A 20,189-nucleotide genomic window follows, 5' to 3' on the forward strand; every position below is an offset into this window, starting at 1 on the left:
TGCAAACATATCCTACAAATCTGTGGCTTGCCTTCATTTTCTTAACAATGTCTTTCGAAGAACGTAGGATTTTTACCTTTAAGTCTAGTTTATCAATTCTTTTTACAATTTGTACTGTTTGTGACCTACAAAATCGTTGCCTAACTCAAGCCTACAAAGGTTTTCTTCTAGAAATTTCATACTTTTGGTTTTTCATTTAGGTCTATGACCAATTTGAGTTAATTTTTATAAGAGTGAGAGAGATTAGTTTAGGCTCTTTCTGCATATGGCTGTTCAAATGTTCTGGGTCCCCTAGAGAAATGGAAATAAAAACAAAAATAAACAAATGGGACCTAATGAAACTTAAAAGCTTTTGCACAGCAAAGGAAACCATAAACAAGACGAAAAGACAACCGTCAGAATGAGAGAAAATATTTGCAAATGAAGCAACTGACAAAGGACTCATCGCCAAAATTTACAAGCAGCTCATGAAGCTCAACATCAAAAAAACAATCCAACCCAAAAATGGGCTGAAGACCTAAACAGACATTTCTCCAAAGAAGATATACAGATGGCCAACAAACACATGAGAGGATGCTCAACATCACCAATCATTAGAGAAATGCAAATCAAAACTACAATGAGGTATCACCTCACACCAGTCAGAATGGGCATCATCAAAAAATCTACAAACAGTAAATGCTGGAGAGGGTGTGGAGAAAAGGGAACCCTCCTGCACTGTTGCTGGGCATGTAAATTGATACAGCCACTGTGGAGAACAGTATGGAGGTTCCTTAAAAAACTACAAACAGAACTACCATATGACCCAGCAATCCCACTACTGGGCATATACCCTGAGAAAACCATAATTCAAAAGGGTCATGTACCACAATGTTCATTGCAGCTCTATTTACAATAGCCAGGACATGGAAGCAACCTAAGTGTCCATGGACAGACGAATGGAGAAAGATGTGGCACATATATACAATGGAATATTACTCAGCCATAAAAAGAAACAAAATTGAGTTATTTGTAGTGAGGTGGATGGACCTAGAGTCTGTCATACAGAGTGAAGTAAGTCAGAAAGAGAAAGACAAATACCATATGTTAACACATATATATGGAATCTAAAAAGAAAAAAAAATGGGGGCAAGATGGGAATAAAGACGCAGACCTACTAGTGAATGGACTTGAGGATACGGGGAGGGGGAAGGGTAAGCTGTGACAAAGCGAGAGAGTGGCATGGACATATATACACTACCAAATGTAAACTAGATAGCTAGTGGAAAGCAGCCGCATGGCACAGGGAGATCGGCTCGGTGCTTTGTGATCACCTAGAGGGGTGGGATAGGGAGGGTGGGAGGGAGGGAGACGCAAGAGGGAAGAGATATGGGAACATATGTATATGTATGACTGATTCACTTTGTTATAAAGCAGAAACTAACACACCATTGTAAAGCAACTATACTCCAATAAAGATGTTAAAAAAATGTTCTGGGTCCAATTTATTTAAATAATCATCCTTTCTGCATTGGATTTCCTTGGCATCTGTATAAAAAAATCAACTGACATCTTGGTAACAAACTGACATCTTGGTAACAGAAAGTCTTCCAATCCACGTGCACAATATGGTTCTCACGTATAGACTGTCCTTGAGTTTTCTTCATTGTCTTACACTTCCCAGCATACAAATCCTACACATATTTTGTTAGATATATCCTTAAGCATTTCATGGGGTTTTTTTTTGCTTTTTTTTTTTTTGGTGCTTTATAAATGGTACATTTTTAAATGTCAGTTTCTAATTGCTCATTGCTAGTATATACAAGCATGAGTAATTTTTGTATATGGCTATCATAATGGTAAACTCACTTATTAAATCTTAGTAGAGAGTTAAATTTTTGGTAGAGCCTTTGGGATTTTATACGGAGACAATCATATCATCTATTAAAACAAGAGACAGTTTTGTTTCTTCCTCTTTTCTGGTCTACCGAGGTTTTATGTAGTTCTTTAGATGCCATTTTGCTAATATATATTTTTCCTGAACATGGTTATTTAGTGAGGTTTTCAAAAATAATAGCATTTGGGCTGTGTTTTAATATACTCTCATAAAAATTGAAGCTCATCTATTATACACTCTTCATATGTGTAATTTTATGTGTGTATTCTTAGTCTGCATTCACTGTTTTGTATTATTTACTATTACTGCCAACAGTTTTTCCATTTTATTTACTTTTCAAAGGATCAGCTTTTGGATTTACTGCTTATTCAATCAGTATAAGTATCATCTGCTCATGTGGCCATTTGTGTGCAAGAATCAGCTAAAGTTTATGACAGACCATGAGTGGATGACTTAAAAACAGAAGTGCGTCCCACCCTTAACAGCACTGCTTTTGATTTACTCTAATGTATGCAGTGTGCTGTGGATTTAGATTCACTTAATCGTGTCTGCTTATTGAAGCAGGACTCAATCAGTATATTCAATCAGTATATATCCAACTTTTAGGTTTTCCTTTATCTTTTCTTTCTCTTACTTTCCTTTGGTCTTGCCTTTTTCTTCTAAACGTTTTAGTTGGATGCCAACCTCATTTGTTTCGTTTCTTTTTACCAGTGCACAGGCCCGGTTTGATTTGCAAGGCACTGCCTAACACATAAGCCGGTGGAGGTGGAGTTTCCATCTGCTGACGGCTCCCGGGAGGTGGTGTCTTAGCGGGAGACTCTCGGTGTTCGCACGGAGGCTGCTTCTGACCACTGGCTTCCCCTGACCATGGCCCCTCTTGGGATGTTATCCCCGTATTGGGTCAGATTGCTGCTACATGGGGTCCTTCTAACAGAACAAGAAAGCTGCTGGGGGCAGGTGGAATTTTTAGGTCTTTGACTCAGAATTCATCTCAGGAGCAGTTAACACACTGCTGCTTGCTTTCCCCATTGGTGTGGCCCTCCCAGTGGAAGGGGCAGAGGAGGTGCCACCTCTTCCTGTTTCCTTTGGATGCTTTCAGTGGTGGTACAGGCCATGTAAGAATGACTATTTCTCTAACTTAGCTTTAAGACATTTCTAACAATGTGATTATTGACAATAATACAAAGGTCAAAATAATTAAAATGTGAGTGTAAAAATTACGTATCTAAGTGGGAGCCTAAGCTAAATCTCATCCAGAGGCCACGTCAGCAACACACTTGGGTAATTGCTGTCACAGGCAATTGGTTTATGCTTTCACACTTCTCCATGCTAAGTAACTCGTGCAGGGCAAGATTTTATTATTAATTTTCTCTACAATTCCATTATTCAGAAATTTCTGTTCTATCATTCTTTTTTTAATCAAAGTTTCCTTTTTTCTCCCTTTTTACATTTATTTTATTTTTTTATTCAGTGTTTGCTGCGTTGGGTCTCTGCCGCTGCGTGTGAGCCCTCTCCAGTTGTGGCGAGCGGGGGCTACTCTTCGTTGCGGTGCACGGGCCTTCCACTGCGGTGGCCTCTCTCCTTGCAGAGCACGGGCTCTAGGCACACAGGCCTCAGCAGCTGTGGCTTGTGGGCTCTAGAGCGCAGGCTCCATAGTTGTGGTGCCCGGGCTTAGTTGCTCTGCGGCATGTGGGATCTTCCCGGATGAGGGCTCAAACCTGTGTCCCCTGCATTGGCAGGCGGATTCTTAAGCACTGCGTCACCATGGAAGCCCTGTGCTATCATTCTTGAAAAGCTTCGGAGAAGTTTCCTTTACCATTTTAGCAATTACACCCGCACAGCTGCCAGCTTTACTCCAGGGACACATTTATTATTATTATTTTTTTTGCGGTACGCAGGCCTCTCACTGTTGTGGCCTCTCCCGTTGCGGAGCACAGGCTCTGGACGTGCAGGCTCAGCGGCCATGGCTCACAGGCCCAGCCGCTCCACGGCAAGTGGGATCTCCCCGGACCGGGGCACGAACCCGCGTCCCCTGCATCGGCAGGCGGACTCTCAACCACTGCGCCACCAGGGAAGCCCCCAGGGACACATTTTTTACCGTGTACTTTATAAATCATAATTCGATCACTGACATGTCTTCATTTTCAACTGTGGTACTACCATCACTGTTATAATTTAATAGAATTATGAACATAACGTGAACCTGATCGCCTGAAAAAGCTGCCAATCAATACTCATGGCAGGCCGTGTGGTTCGCGTGCTGTCCCGCTCCTGAGGGTCACGGACGGGGGCTCACGTCGCAGACAGGGACCTGCTCCCCACAGACATGCTGACGCCACACCACAGTGAGTCCTGCTTCAATAAGCAGACACGATTAAGTGAATTTAAATAAATCCACAGCACACTGCATACATTAGAGTAAATCAAAAGCAGTGCTGTTAAGGGTGGGACGTGCTTCTGTTTTTAAGTCATCCACTCACGGTTCGTCATAAACTTTAGCTGATTCTTGCACACAAATGTCCACATGAGCAGATGATACCTACACCCTGAAATAATACTTAACATAGAAATTATATATGTGAGGGACATGGCCACAGAGGAGAAAGGATGTTACCAACAGACAGCAAGTTTACAGGCTTAAGAGTCACTGAAAATCACGGCCAATCAAATCTTTTTTGAACCAAAGCGGGCAGGGGTCTTGGGGTTGCGTCGCACTGGCCTAGCTCGCCCGAGGCGCTGCCCCCTGAGCTGACTCGGTGGCGCCTGTTGGCGACGCTGGCTCCATCTCAGCTTCCTGAAGCTGCACTGGACACACAGCTCACGAGGGCTGGATTTTCACTTTGTCCAGGCATTTCCAGGAACATTTAAAGTTTGCTAAGCTGGAGTCTGCTATGCCGAGGCTGCAAAGTGACAGGCAAGTGAAACTTTCCACGCTCTTGGAGAAAATGAAATATTGATCACATATCAAAAGAAACAGCGACTGGGGCCTAACCAGGCTGCAGGCTCTGAATCCGAAATCACCCCTCCCGCTCTGACGCTCCAGCACCCACTGCACGTGACGGCTCCAAACACACACGTCACTGCAAAGTGCCCAGTGACCACGCCTCAGAAAGCCTTTACCAGCTTCAATTCCCCAGAATTCCAGTATCTGTATAATAAAATGCATTTGTGCACACGCACAGGTAAGGTAGGAGAGCCTCTCTGTTTTCAGGAGAGTGAAAATGAAGAACTGCTACAAGATCAGAGACTCAAAAACCAGCACGTTCTACTCCAGAAGTCACATTCTTTCTGAAAACTAAGATGAGATGACACAAGAGCCATAAGCAAACAGGGAAAATAAGAGAATAGTGTTGGCGCAGAGTGTACAAAGCCAGTTCAGTCTCCTAAACTGAAAAGGCTGCTTATTAACCGTACACGTTGTGACAGGTCAAGGCTGAGGGCAAACAGAGAACATCAACCGAGCCACTTCCCTGAAAGAAGCTCCAGGGTGCAATATTCTAGGCGCTTTATTCAATAAAAAATGCTTTTAAAACAGTACTTTGGTGATTGGGAAACACTGCCGTCATCCGTCAACCTAGCTGCAGCGAAGTTCAATAAGCGAAGTAATGAACCGTTTAGATGATTTTCCTCGGGCTCTGGGGACCTGCCAACACTGCATCAACAGAGTGCTTTAAAAATTATGATGAAGTTGAGTCTTTTCATTTTTAGATGTAAAATACGTGTTAGGCATTTCTTAAAGGTTATTTAATGCTTTGCCACTTTTAATCATGGTGCAATTTCCAAAGTAGGAAGAAATTTTGAAGGAAAAAATTTAAATATAAGATTAGCAGTTTCTATTTAGTTCTGGAAATCTTGGAATCGGTGAAACCCCTCTCTACTGTGAATTCCTACTTTAAGATTTCAAAAGTGTTATAACATAAAAACCTAAAGATAAAAAATCCCAGGTATTTTCAACAAAATTTTTATTTACTTTTGGGAGGTAGTAAGGTAAATACGTAATACAGGATTTTTGAAACTTCCAATAAAATTTTCCTTGGGAAACATCTGTGGTCTAAGTTTCCCATGCTCAGGACTGGAAAAGCACACGTTTTCAGTATGTAATCACGTGGAACTTGAGAGAATCTCCAGAATGCTAGACTATGAAAAACAATGTGCTTAACCCTTCCTTTGTAAGAAAAAGCGGTGGTGCATGTCCTCTCGAAGAGCGCCACCGGGACCCGGTACCTGTCTCAAGGCCGACAGGGCACGGCAGGATGACAGGTGCAGCTGTGCATCCTAAGCACCCACCCCATCAGCCGAGGCCGCCACATCTGCCGGGACCACTGGGCTGTGCACGTCCTCCTAGGTTCCCCGTCAGCCAGTAAAAACATCTGGTACACACACACGGTTCCAAAAGTCATACTGAGCTGTGGCTGCAAAGAGATTCTCACACACCTATTGGTTAACATAATCTATAAAACAGAGCAGTGGTGATGATGAAGGGGACCTTGAGCTCCCGCCCACCGCGTAACTGACCTGGGACGTGGCGCCTGGAATATGCGCCCTGAAGACAGCGGGGTGCTTCCACACCCCCTGCTTTCCCCTCTGTACAGTGACTAAGCTACCCTGTGGAGTGACTCAGCAACTGACCACACCGCAGGCAGCCCCAGTTTCCACGGGCTCTCCTAACACTTCCTGGGAAGAGAGGCATGGTGACTCACAAAAAGGAAAAGCATCTAACTCCGAGACACCGCCCGGCTAAATCACAGGGACAGCTCCTCCCGGAACAGCTGGGGATGCAGTGACGGGGATGCGGTACCGAGGCCCCGTGTCGATGAGGTTTACCTCAGGTCACCACCACACCTTCCGGCCCCCCTCCAATCGGATCAGCAGTGCCGTCCCACCACCTCCCAGGCCTGGGGTTCCGTCTGCCACGATGCACAGAGCCCAGGTCCCGGAAGACGGAATGAAAGCACAGACTCTGCACGTGACAGAAGCACCGCGTGGCTGGGACACGTCACACGGTGCGGACCAAACGTCAGAGGGCGTTGGGAGGGCAAAGCTGGCGAAGGCCACAGTCACTTGAGATCAGGTGCAGAGCTGCTGCTTTTCCTTCAGCTTTTTCATTCTTTCTGGTTGAATACCAAAATTCTGAATCATTATAAAAGCAGTTAAGTTTACTGTAACCGCTTCAAATAATAAACAGTGCTTGGAAAACAGAACGCCCCCGTCACCCCCGTCACAGGGGTGCACCCAGCCCACTAGCTGCTCGAGACCAAGACGACTGTTGGCATCGGGCAGAACTGGACACAGGCCGGGGGCAGAGGTCAGACCCGTGGGCACCACGCGAGCGGTCAGACTTGAGTGCCTCATATCTGGAAATCACCATGAGGTCCAGGCCCACTTCGTAGAGCAGGAAGGTGTTAGGTACGGGGCAGGCACCATGGGTTCTGGAGCAGACGGCTGCCAGCAAGAGAGTGCCAGGGACAGTGGTACAGCTGCGTGCAGGAGCCCCTCGAGAGTGAACTGGGGGAGGGAGGTCTGTCCCGCGGTGTGGCGCCAGGGGGCTGGGCCTGGAGAGATGTCCTCAAGGCAGGTGCCCTTGCCTCCTAACTCTGGGCACCAAGACTGGATGTGTGACCCCAGGCACCAAGACTGGATGTGTGACCCCGAGGTCACAGCAGTGGTGACAACCCCAGAGAAAAGAGGAAACGCTGAGTTTCAGTGGAGATGAAGGACCAAGTGGGAATGTTCTCAGCTTTCCATGTTGAAAAAAAACCAAACTTTCATCTTTTTGGCTGTTTCTTCACCACCTATAAGCTCTGACATGACTAACAACATGTTATAATTTCTAAATTGACAAAACAAAGGTGGTGCTGGGAAAACTGGACAGCTACATGCAAAAGAATGAAATTAGAACATTCTCTACTATCACATACAAAAAAGAAACTCAAACTGATTAAAGACCTAAATGTAAGACCAAAGACCATAAAACTCCTAGAAGAAAGCATAGGCAGAACTCTCTTTGACATAAATCGTAGCAATATTTTTTTAGATGTCTCCTAAAGCAAAGGAAATGAGAGGAAAAATAAACAAATGGGACCTAATTAAGCTTAAAATCTTTTGCACAGCAAAGGAAACCATCAGCAAAACGAAACAAGCTACTGAATGGGAGAAAATATTTGCAAGTGAAACGACCGATAAGGAGTTAACATCCAGAACATTTAAACAGCTCACACAACTCCACATCAAGAGACAAACAACCTGATTAAAAAATGCGCAGAAGACCTGAACAGACACTTCTCCAAAGAAGACATACAGATGGCCAACAGGCACATGAAAAGATGCTCAACATCGCTGATTATTAGAGAAATGCAGATCAAAACCACAATCAGACAACACCTCACACCGGTCGGAATGGCCATCATCAAAAAGACAAGAAATAACAAACGTTGGCAAGGATGTGGAGAAAGGGGAACTCCTGTGCGCTGTTGGCGGGAGTGTAAATTGGTGCAGCCACTGTGGAAAACAGTATGGAGGTTCCTCAGAAAACTAAGAATAGAACTACCATATGACCCAGCAATTTCACTCCTGGCTATACATCTGAAAAAAACGAAGACACCAATTCAAAAAGATACATACACCCCAATGTTTGTAGCAGCATTATTTACAATTGCCAAGATATGGAAGCAACCTAAGTGTCCATCAGCAGGATAAAGAATGGGTAAAGAAGATGTGGTGTGTATATACAATGGGATACTATGCAGCCATAAAAAAAGAATAAAATTTTGCCCTTTGCAGCAACGTGGATGGACTTGGAGGGTGTTACGCTAAGTGAAATACATCAGACTGAGAAAGACAAATACTGTAGGATACCACTTACATGTGGGAAATCTAAAGAATACAACAAACTAGGAAATATAACGAAAAACAGACTCACAGATATAGAGAACAAACTAGTGGTTACCAGTGTGGGGAGGGACAGGGGATGGGACAAGATAGGGGAGGGGAGTAAGAGGTACAAAATATCATGTATAAAGTAAGCTACAAGGATATATTGTACAACACGGGGAATACAGCCAACCTTTTTTTAAAAATAATCTTTTATTTATTTTTGGCTGCACTGGGTCTTCCTTGTTGCACACGGGCTTTCTCTAGTTGTGGCGAGCGGGGGCTACTCTTCGTTGCGGTGCACGGGCTTCTCATTGCAGTGGCTTCTCTTGTTGCAGCGCATGGGCTGTAGGCACGCAGGCTTCAGTAGTTGTGGTGCGTGGGCTCAGTAGTTGTGGCTCACGGGCTCTAGAGCACAGGCTCAGTAGTTGCGGCGCACGGGCTTAGAGGCTCTGAGGCATGTGGGATCTTCCCAGAGCAGGGCTCGAACCCGTGTCCCCTGCATTGGCAGGCGGATTCTTAACCACTGTGCCACCAGGGAAGAAACCCAGCCAATCGCTTACAATAACTATAAAAGGAGTATAACCTTTAAAAATTGTGAATCACTAACTATCCTGTACACCTGTAACTTACATGACATTGTACATCAGCTCTACTTCAATTAAAAAAGAAAAGGAAATACCTATGTAACTAAAGCTTCAAAAATAAATTTGCTCTCAAACAATAAAGCTGTGTTAGGAGCTGGTAAATGCCCTGGGCCTGCTGGTGCACTCAGGGTTTATCATTAGGAAGTGAGAATGCCGTAGCTGGGGCCCCCTGCGCTTTGCACCCTGAGACTGTCAGGGGCGCTGCTGACAGCACTGGGCCTCACCTCATATCCTGAAAGCACGTCAAAAGGAAAGATTTACAAGACTCAGTGGTTCTCAGTTGTGGGTGCAACGTACTGGATTTTCAGAATGGAGAAACGTCAGTCCCACCAGGCCTGCTGGAAGATCAGCACTTCTAGAACTAAGGATGTGTATAGAGAACGGCAAGTATGAAAAAAACAAAACAAAACAAAGCTAGTAGTCCATGGGATGTGTAGACAGGGTTAAGAACCCGTGCCGGTGGTCCACCTGTAGCCCCCAGGGGTCTGCAGACGAGGCCGTGCGGGCACCTTTGGGAACGAGAGTACTGTCGTGGAAACCAGAGGAGGGACACCGCTGGCTGTTGCCGAGCAGGAAGGCTGCACAGCACAGAGGAGCCTGCCCGTGGGCAGCAGAGGGGCCCCTCCTGGACGCAGAGCCAGGGGTTGCGGGAGTGCTGTCAGGGAGGAAGGACTCTTCTCTTTGGAAATAAACTTGTTAATGGGATCGGCAGGGTCCTCTCTTGAAGACATTAGGTCAGAGTTCTTAAAACCTTTGATTGAAGGCACTTTTTTGAGAGGTTACTTACTTATATGATCCAGTTTTACAAGATATTTGAAGAAGTCTGATGACTTTACAGAATTATCAGAACGCTGAGTGCAAAGGGTAGCTGAGAAAACTATACATAAAGTACACTAAGATTGTACAGGAAGTGGACAAATTAATTTAATAATAATTTTTATCAACCTAAAAATCAAAGAATGACTGATGTAAAGTCAGAAATGACTCATTTATCACATTTAAGATTTTACCATTTCTGTCTTCTGTAGATTTTTGAAATTATTTACATCCTAATTCTGTTTTGAAACACATACATCGTATCTAAATTCTGGCAAAAATAACCGGAAATTTAACGTGCAAATCTGAAGATTCACTTGGAGAGAAGAGGACACGGGAGGGTGCACCCTGCAGACCTTACGGAGTCAGTAAGCTCCGAGTCCGCTCACGGCTTTCCTGGAACTGACTTGAGGCTGTTCTGGGACGTGTGGCCACAACCACACAAGGCCTGGGTCGGGGCAGGGGTCCCACCAGGAGGGAGCTGGCCAGATTTCTGGCCTGTGGCGAAAGCCTGCACTGAAAACCACCATCAAGCCCCCTCCTCACCCCACAAGAAACTCCTCAGGCCCGGAGCCCGATGAGCCCTCGGAGAGGCGCCGTCTGCTCCCCGAGGACCCGTCGGGAATGGGCCGCTCGGCCCAACTGACCTCATCGGGGCTGGAGGCCTGGTAGGTGCGGTTGTCGTCGCTGAAATCCTGGTCGGCCTCGGTGAACTCGGTCTCCCCGGCCGCGCCGCGGGCCTCGTACACGGGGGTCACGTTGTGACACAGGGCGACAGCCTTCACGGCCTCGTGGACCCGGCTGCTCACGCTCTTCCTGACCTTGGGCGCTGAGGACTGGGCTTTTCTCGGGGGTGTTGAACTGGCGTTGTTTCCACTGGCCTGAGGCTGCGTCTGTCAAACACAGGACGCCGAAGAATTAGAGACAGCAGAGCCGATGCTGGGATGAGTAACACGCAGGGCTTTGACGGGCTGCTTAGACTTAGCCAGGAGTAAGTAGACCAGCTCGAGACGATTACCTCTGCCACGCGCCCCGCTGGGGTGACAAGTTACCCCTTTATCCTTGTACTACAAAGTGCTTTGACATTTCCCAGTCGTCGAGAAACCAAAATATTTGCTATAATACTCGAAATCCCACCATCTCCTTTGAGTAGATTCACTGTAACCATGGCATGAATTTGCTAAGTCCTTTCTAAAAGCAAAGTTAGAAACAGAATGGAATAGGATACTCACAAAGTTTCTCTTTAAAAACTGCTGGGCATAAAATGGTATACAGCTGGGCTTCCCTGGTGGTACAGTGGTTAAGAACCTGCTTGCCAATGCAGGGGCACGGGTTCGAGCCCTGGTCCGGGAAGATCCCACATGCCACGGAGCAACTAAGCCCATGCGCCACAACCACTGAGCCTACGCTCTAGAGCCTGCGAGCCACAACTACTGAAGCCCGCGTGCCACAACTACTAAGCCCGCATGCCACAACTACTGAGCCCGCAAGCCACAACTACTGAACCTGTGCGCCTAGAGCCCGTGCTCTGCAATAAGAGAAGCCACCACAATGAGAAGCCTGCGCACCACAACGAAGAGCAGCCCCCGCTCGCTGCAACTAGAGAAAGCCCGCGCACAGCAATGAAGACCCAACGCAGCCAAAAATAAATAAATAAAATCCAAAAAAACAAACATTTACTAAAAAAAAGAAGTATAAAGCTAAAAGCAGGAAAACATGATTATGAACCTTCCCTTAATACTATGAACTCATCCAGCTTTGCAACAGTCTCTGAAGTTAGAGTGTCTGGTTTGTAGATAATAATCATCAGATACAATAATCACCGCAGTGGGAGGAAAAGCGACCCTTCCGTCATATTTCAAAACTGTTCCCTTGAAGCCACCACCCACTCCTCCAGATGTGCCTGACAGCCCTGGACAGACGTCTCCGCTGGCGTTCACCTGGTGCGGGAGGGCCTGGGAGGACCCCAACCCCAAGGCCCATCAGACACTTCAGACCTCAGGGGAGCTCCCGACAACCCTTAGAAAGCTAGGCCCCTGCTTCTGGGCGGCTGTGCAGAGCCCATCAAATCACAGTGCCGGCTAATGAGGGGGCAGCTCCTCTGCTCAGCTGGTGCCCCTTCCAGCCCGCACCTCCGACCCACACCTGCGTCCTGCCTGCCCCGCCGCTAGCGCAGCCAAGCAATGTGGCGGCCTCTTCCTGCTGAACGTGCCGTGTTTACTGACGGCTGTATCGTTTCACTCCACACAAATTCCACTCACGACCACGTCCTCATCACCAAATGCTTCCAGTGGGTAAACATGATCGGGTTACACAAGATCTGTGTTACGTTACTGTGGACCTAGCAGACAATTATCATCTTAAACATGAACCGTAAGGAATAAAATCAGTTTCGCGTGAAAGGACTGTCTGCCTAGCTAACCAACACACAGCTTTTGGTAAAAAGATTTTTAAATTCTTAGATGGAGTTATATTCGCTGTATTTATATGACTCATCTTTTCTGCTTTTAATGTTTTTTCTAGTAAAATAACTTATTTGGAATTATTAAAATCATATTCATGGGTAATATAAATTCATATTTTTTAAAACAGATGTTACCTGGTACTCTTCAATCTAGACATAGATTACAAGAAGGGAAGTTGTATTCCTTCCCCTTTAAAGTATTCTATTAATAAATATTCTAGGTTACAAAATACTTGTATTAAAACGAATGACATCCAAATTAATAAAATGCTTGGTTTTAAGTGTTCACGCACGTACGTGTGCTTCTGGGCACATATGACCACACATATAATAAATACATACTCATATAAGATTGTTTTCATTTGACAGCATCTCAAAAGTAAAGTACGTGCCAGACTGGTGCACATTACAGAAAAAAGAGACGGTTTTCACAAAACTGAATATAAGGCTGACAACATGCAAGGAAGAACTGCAGAGGGCAAGGGTAATTCAGTCCAGTCTTCGTGAAATCACGTGGGAAACAAAGGCCTGCCAACAAGAACCTGCCGGCCTCGGCAGGTGAGGGCGCTGGTGCGGCCCAGGGAGCCTGGTGGCAGCAGGGAGACATCACGGCCCATGAGTGCTCTGTGCGTGCCAACCCCACACAGCTCGCTCAGCTCCTCAGGAGAGAAAAGGCCTCAGGAAGTGGTCCTGAATCGATGCCCTGGGGTGGCTGGGTTTGATGACACTGAATCAGTGACTGCAAGTTATACAACGGGTAAGAAGAAACCCAGCGACTGAAACACAAGCCCTACTTGGGAAAGGGCCGTGGAAACCACACAGCCGAAAATAAACTGGAAGGTGGCTTATGTCCTCACCGCTCCATGGTCTTCGCCTGACCTGGGTACCCAGCGGACCTGACACACCTAACGTCGGGAGCCTGAAAGGTTGGGAGGATCCCAGCCCAGACGCCCTGGCAGAGAACGGATGCTGTAACCACCAGGCTGCGCCCTCACGTGAAAGAAACAATTCCTCTTCCTGTAGAAGCTCCGGTGAAAAAGACAAGATTGAGGTTTTGTCTTAAAAAAACAAAGAAAAAACAAACAACAAAAAAACCCTGTCCTTATCTATGACAGATACAGACTACATATTCACAGATGAACTAATGTGATATTATATTCAAGTTTCACCTCAAAATAACAATCTGAAGGACAATGGCTATGATGAAACAGGATCAGCTGCATGCTGATAATCGTGGAAGTTGAAGGGCAGAAAAATTACGGTTCCTACTTTTGTTTACTGAAAAGGTTAAAAATATGTACCTTTAAAAAATATGAGAAAGCCTTATTAATTAAGAGGAAAAACAGAGGGAGTGTTAAGAAACGTACCTGATGCAGGATTCCACTCAATACTCGTAAAAATACTATGTTTACTGAGTGATTTCTACAAATAATCCACTAAGAAAATTTAATAAGAATCAACGATTTAAGGTCGTTAAGCCTTCGCTTACACAATACAGACACTTTAGTTTAAAATTAGTCCAAACACTGTTTCTTGATTTATAAACGAACGATGGGTCAAGTAATGCTTAGCATCATCAGAGAAGGTGCCACGCTGCAGGTCAAGCAGGCAACAGGCTCCGTGTCACTCAGCAGCCCCGGGCACTTTCGCCAGAAGATCCCCTGCAGGACTGAACCGGCTCACCTGTGAGTAGGAATTCATGAGCTGGTTCTGGATCTCATCCATCGTGTCCGTCCCGTAAGACACGGTGCCCAGATGCAGCCGCTTAAATACCATCTCGTTCCGGGTGAGGGTCCCTAGGACAGAAGCAGCAAGGACACCGTCAACTCGGGTGGCCCATCAGGGAGATCGAGGCCGCACCCCACACGCCCCACGCCCAGGGCTGGATGCACTCTGCACCTGTGAACACGCCGCTCGGCCACACAAAGTGTCCTCCAGCGTCACCTGCACGATGTTTTCATTTCACTAGTGAGGACCAGAGCTTTCTTCCTGGGACGTCAGGTTCCCCTTTCAGTAATTTTTAGTAACGGCAAGCGTTCTGGTTCTGGGAGAAGGCCTGGACTCTGTCTTCCAGCTCTGAGTCACTCTCTTTGTAACCACACCCTAGAACGCTGCCTGAGACCAGTGCGTCGGTCCGCTTCAAATAAGTCTATTTCGAAAAGTTAAGTATTTTTCGTTGAACAGAAACAATGCATTTAGGCCTTGGCATCCACGTGTGTCGTACGGAGAGGAGGTGAGGAAGGAGAGGCGTTTTCTCTCCAGCTGGTGTCTAGCCTGTGAGCCCCGGTGCGGGCCCTCTGCATCTGCCCTGGCACTGCCCACCGACCAGGGCAGGTCGGTTTTAGGTTTCAGCTTCCATTCAAAAGATACACAACCAAATGCAGTGAAGTAACAGCAATGAACAGAGGGGCAGCAGAGGTAATGCCGTGTATTTCAAAAACTTGGTGAACTTCCATTAAAAGTGGCACATAAGGGCTTCCCTGGTGGCGCAGTGGTTGAGAGTCCGCCTGCCGATGCAGGGGACACGGGTTCGTGCCCCGGTCCGGGAAGATCCCACATGCCGCGGAGCGGCTGGGTCCGTGAGCCATGGCTGCTAAGCCTGCGCGTCCGGAGCCTGTGCTCCGCAACGGGAGAGGCCACAACCGTGAGCGGCCCACGTACCGCCAAAAAAAAAAAGTGGCACGTAAGTTCCCAGTGTTATTTATCTTGTGACCCTGACAGGAGACCCTAAACACTGTGCATCTAGCACTTAATATGAAAACATACGCGCACACAGCCTTGGCTGCTCTGGTTTTACAGAAGGAGAGCCACACGGTGTGGTGCAGGGAGAACTCCCTGTAAACCCCGGCACCGCGTGCTACGAGCTGTCCCCCTCAACCCTGTCCCCGGGATTTCTGCACTTGTTTCAAAGCACACAGAAGGGTCACCCACGGGCACGGACGTAGTTAAGGGTGTGAATATGAACAGAGAGCCACGCGGTCACAGTAAAAGTCGGACCTTTTACATGTCTACGAGACACCACAGTAACTAATTTTTGTTTTCTTTGGCCCACACAATGTTGAAAATATAATACAAACTGTTTTCATATCTACCTGTGACTCCGTGCCCATTACTTAGGACTAGTGTTCAAAGCAAAATAGCTCATTTGACAGGACACCCCCAGCACTCAGAGGTTATTTTAAAATAAAGGGAAAATCTGTAATTTACAATGACTATTTAGAGATTGTTTTAGCAAACACTCTCAGAAGAATGTATATAACATATTATCCAGGGTTTCATAAATTCCAAAGAGCAGCTACTGTCAGGGATGCTTGTCAGTTTTATAAATTCTGCCTTTTACAAAATTCTATGTAGCCCCTTTAATAAATGGCTCCTACGGTTCTTTGATTAACAGAATCAAAATTACCTGAGAAGTGCAGTTTGAAGGGTTTTTTCTGGTTATGCCATCCTAATTAAATAAAGAATAACTAACTTAAATACTAGGGTATATTAAATAATGTAGTTAGCAACAATTCAGCCTCCAAATGAAATAAGGAAGTTCTATAAATGCTTTATTTCAAAGATTTGATATGAAAACAATAGTTCTACTATTTACCTATGGTCAAAAGATAATGAAATTTTACATTGATTCCTATTAGCATAAGTATGAAGTTTGCCTCTGTTACATGCACCCAAATGGACAGTTCTCTGAGAAATGATCAAATCCATTATTTAAATTAAAAATATTTTACGTATCAGATTAATTGACGTAATTGAAGAATTTCATTTAGACTTTTTTTCTCTGATATACCTTGAATGTGAGGCAGCAACTTACGGTGGGGATGGTAAGTAGGCGCACATGCCGAACAGTTTATAAACAGGACTGTGGTTAATGACACTTCTTTTAACCTGACTTTTTATTACTAATAACTTAATCTATGCAGCAAAGTTAAAGAATATTACAACAAGCACCTGTACAGGTCCCACCAAGAGTGAACTGTTATTTCTCTAGGTTTTTAAAACCACCTCGCACAGGTAAGAAAGACGCTAGATAAACAGGCCATGGTTCACCCGGCCTTGGAACATGGCCACCATTCTCCAGACACACCAGCAGCTCTCACATTCCCACGTCTCTAATGAACTTGGAATTCAATCATTCGTTTGGCAAAAAAACCCTTATAAGGCATCACTACATGCTGGGTTTTGATGGCGCCCCACAGAGATACTTTAAACTCTCAAGCCTCAGTGCTTGTCTGCAAACTAGAGAAATTACCACCGGTTCCACATGAATATGGCGAAGAATAAATAAGCATATAAAGTGCCTGAGACACAAAGGGTGAGGGGAACCTGACGGCCAGGAAGAGGGGCTGCAGGAAGGCACCCATGCAGCCGCCCACGAGGACGGCGAGGACACAGGCGAGGGGCTGGCGGGGGAGCTGAGGGAAAGCGGAGCACGGATGTGCCCGATCCCCAAGATCACGACGCATGTCGCGCCTCTGGGTTCTGGTTTCGCGCTGGACACCTGGCCGCGTGAGAGGGACTGGTCCCCGTGCTGGTGACGAGGTGCAGGGCGGCTGGCGTGTGCCGAGGTCTGGGTGGGAGTGAAAACTTGTCAAGAAAAATAATCACAACGTTAAAGCGAAACACACTTACATAACGTGAACGATCTCGTACTCATCACACCACAACTACAACTTCTGGAAGAAAATTCACGACGGAGGTGCACAGAACGAACCTTCTATCTCACAACGTGAAACCCACTTGAGGAAGCGAGAGGTGTTTGGGAGGAATAACGCTGTGCGTGTCAGCGATCGTGTGAGCGAGCGGACTCGGCGATGCAGGCTACTGCTCGTGTGACGCCCGCGAGGCCCCCTCCTGGGACACGCCGTCTGGCCCGTCGAGTGGCTGGGCCCTCCAGCTGGAGCATGCCACACTCTCGCCTTGGACATCTACCCCTGAAACCCAGCATGCGCACAGTAAACGGCAGTGGCCATCTTCACAGTGATCTTCCCTGATTCTCACAGCAGCGCTGGAAGGAACGGCCGGGCCGTGGGACCGCGTGTGTGCGGCCAGGACCCGGCGGCCGAGCGCAGGGACTGCTCCTGAGCTGCGTACTTCCTGCAGCGGAAGCCGCCAGGGGACACGCCTGGGCTCTGGCTACAAGAAACGCTAGAGGATCGCTATGTAATTATCATTCCCCAGTTTAAAAAATAACAGCTAGTAGGGATATCACTGAAATGTTGGCAAAAAGTAAGGTAAATGTGCTTTTCCATAAGACACATTCTAGCTGAAAGAACGAACACACGTCACACTTCTTCTCTGCAGCCTGTGCTCTTACCAGAGACCTTCTTCCCACTTGCCGACCCGAGAGCGAGCCGTTTCTTTCTGTTTCTCTCTTCCTTCTGAACGATTACAGGTACACACGGGGGCCAAGGAGGAACAGGAAAAACTTCACAAAGTTTCTGAGATGAAGCTTTTAATCTGATGTTAATATTCACACAGCTCTCCTGGAGGAATTGAAAACAAAAGGTTCTCCCGCCGAAGTGAATGACCCGACAGTTACAAACTTGATTATGGGCCAGTTCTACTCCAGCAGCCAAGGCGTGCCTGCTGATCCACTGAGTAGGGGAGCTGATTCGCAGTGAAAACCGTGGATTTGGAGGCCTCCCTGTCGACCACCCCTCCTTCCTGGAAACACATGGAAACGCACCCTGGACACCCCCTTTCTTCTGGGTGTGTGCAAGAGTAAGGCAAAACGTGCAGGAAATTTCAACTACAAATTCGAGGAACGTGGAATGCCAGGGACTGGAGGTCAGGAAAGTTATCTTCCTTCCCACCTTCTGCACTTGTTGACGGGAGCACCGCACACACACAAGTGGACAGAGCAGCGTCACGACAGGCCCGGCACCGTCATCCCTTCCGCAAGGGTCCCCGAGGGCCCCAGCCACTGCCCCGTCACAGCTGGAGCCAATCAGAAACATGCCACCTCATCCACGAGCACGTCCGTGTTACGAATAAAAGAAGAGTTCTTAAAATAAACACAACCCCAATGCCATCACACCAGAAATGACCCTAACCTCTCAACATCAGACGGCAGGCCGGTCCTGATTCCCAGCTGTCTCGTCTCCTGTGTGTCGGGCTTTTATACTGTGGTTTGAATACGGACCTGGCGAGGTCTCCCAAGCCTGACCCCCAGCTCTGTCCTCAGAAACTCCCCGAGGGCCTCAGTTCCCCACAGTCTGCACTTAGTGGCTTGTTGGCCCTGGGGCTGATTCACGCGTTCCCTCTAGGCCTGGGATTTGCTGTGACGGCGCTGAACAGAGGCTGCAGAGATGGCTCTGGAGCCCACTACGCACGTGGGGTGGACGGAGAGGGGGTGGTTCTCTATCAGGGGCACGACACCTCCCCGCCGCCCCCCGCAGGTGGTCAGTCCCCAGGCCCGTAAATCCGCCCTGGGTTTAAAGTGGCATGCACCTGTATCAGATCCCCAGAGGTCACTGAAGACAAAAATCTGACACTCCCGAATGCTGCATCCACGTGAGTGACAGGTATTTTCCACAGCCAAAGGCACGTGGTTCCAGTCGCTCCATTCACAGATGACTTCTAGGCGGGGAATCTGGGGCGGTAGAGTGGCTGCTGCTTTAACACCTTGATTAGCTGTACTGCAAGTGCTAAGGCTCCAGCTTCGACTGTGCTGCTTCACCTGGCTTGTTACTTACTACCAGTCAGAGAAATCGCGAGAGTAATTCCACGTACGGACGAAGATCCCCTGGAAACAGGGTAGGCGGAGAGCCACCACGGACACACGCGAGCAGACGCTAACACGCTGAATATGTTGTTGCACTTACACATATAGTTTAAAATAATTTAAAAGGTAACTGAAGCCCAGGTGTGAACTATTGCTTTCTCCTTCTGGGTTATGTTTAAAAGCTTTCTGTTTGGGTAGATACCTGACAGTCCTTTATTCAGTTGCTTAATGGAGTTGGGGAGAATGAAATAGAAAACAAATTCAGAATAGCTTCTGAAAACTGAGCAAGTTAAAAAGATGACATTTTAGTGCTTACATTTATGTCTCTGATCCATGTGGAGCTAACTTTTGTACATGGAGTGTGGATATGCAGTTTTCCCAGCACCGTTTGTTAAAAGGACTACTCTTCCCCATTAAGTATCTTGGCACTCTGCTGAAAACAACTGACTGTAAGTGTTAGATTTTCTCCCAGACTCTCACTTCTGTCCCCTCGGCCCTGATGCCTACCCTCCCAGCCGCACCATGGCGTCTGGATCACTGTAGCTCTGTAGTACATTTTGAAATGAGGAACTGGTGAGTCCTCCAACTTTGTTCCTTTTCCAAGACTGTTTCAGCTACACTGGGTCCCTTATATTTCCGTATGAATTTTAAGAGCACCTTGTCAATTTCTGCAAAGAAGGCAGCTGGGATTTTAATAGGGATTGTGTAGAACCTGCAGATCAAGTTGGGAAACACTGTTTCCATTTTAATACTATGAAGTACTGATTTTATCTTTTGGTGCTATTGTCA

At 46.7% G+C, this 20,189-nt stretch overlaps 1 protein-coding gene across 2 annotated transcripts in view; it reads right to left on the reverse strand.

Moving 5' to 3' along the window:
* ATP9B (ATPase phospholipid transporting 9B (putative)) overlaps positions 1 to 20,189 on the reverse strand; it is a 217,108-nt gene that overhangs the window by 32,312 nt on the left and 164,607 nt on the right. For both annotated transcript variants that reach the window (XM_065890491.1, XM_065890490.1), the window contains exons 14-15: positions 14,357 to 14,469; positions 10,857 to 11,102 (exon numbers count right to left, since the gene is read on the reverse strand). In XM_065890491.1, coding sequence (XP_065746563.1) covers positions 10,857 to 11,102; positions 14,357 to 14,469 — 359 coding nt within the window. The remainder of the gene's footprint in view (positions 1 to 10,856; positions 11,103 to 14,356; positions 14,470 to 20,189) is intronic.

This window comes from Phocoena phocoena, chromosome 13, assembly GCF_963924675.1.
Source record: "Phocoena phocoena chromosome 13, mPhoPho1.1, whole genome shotgun sequence".
NCBI lineage: Eukaryota > Metazoa > Chordata > Mammalia > Artiodactyla > Phocoenidae > Phocoena > Phocoena phocoena.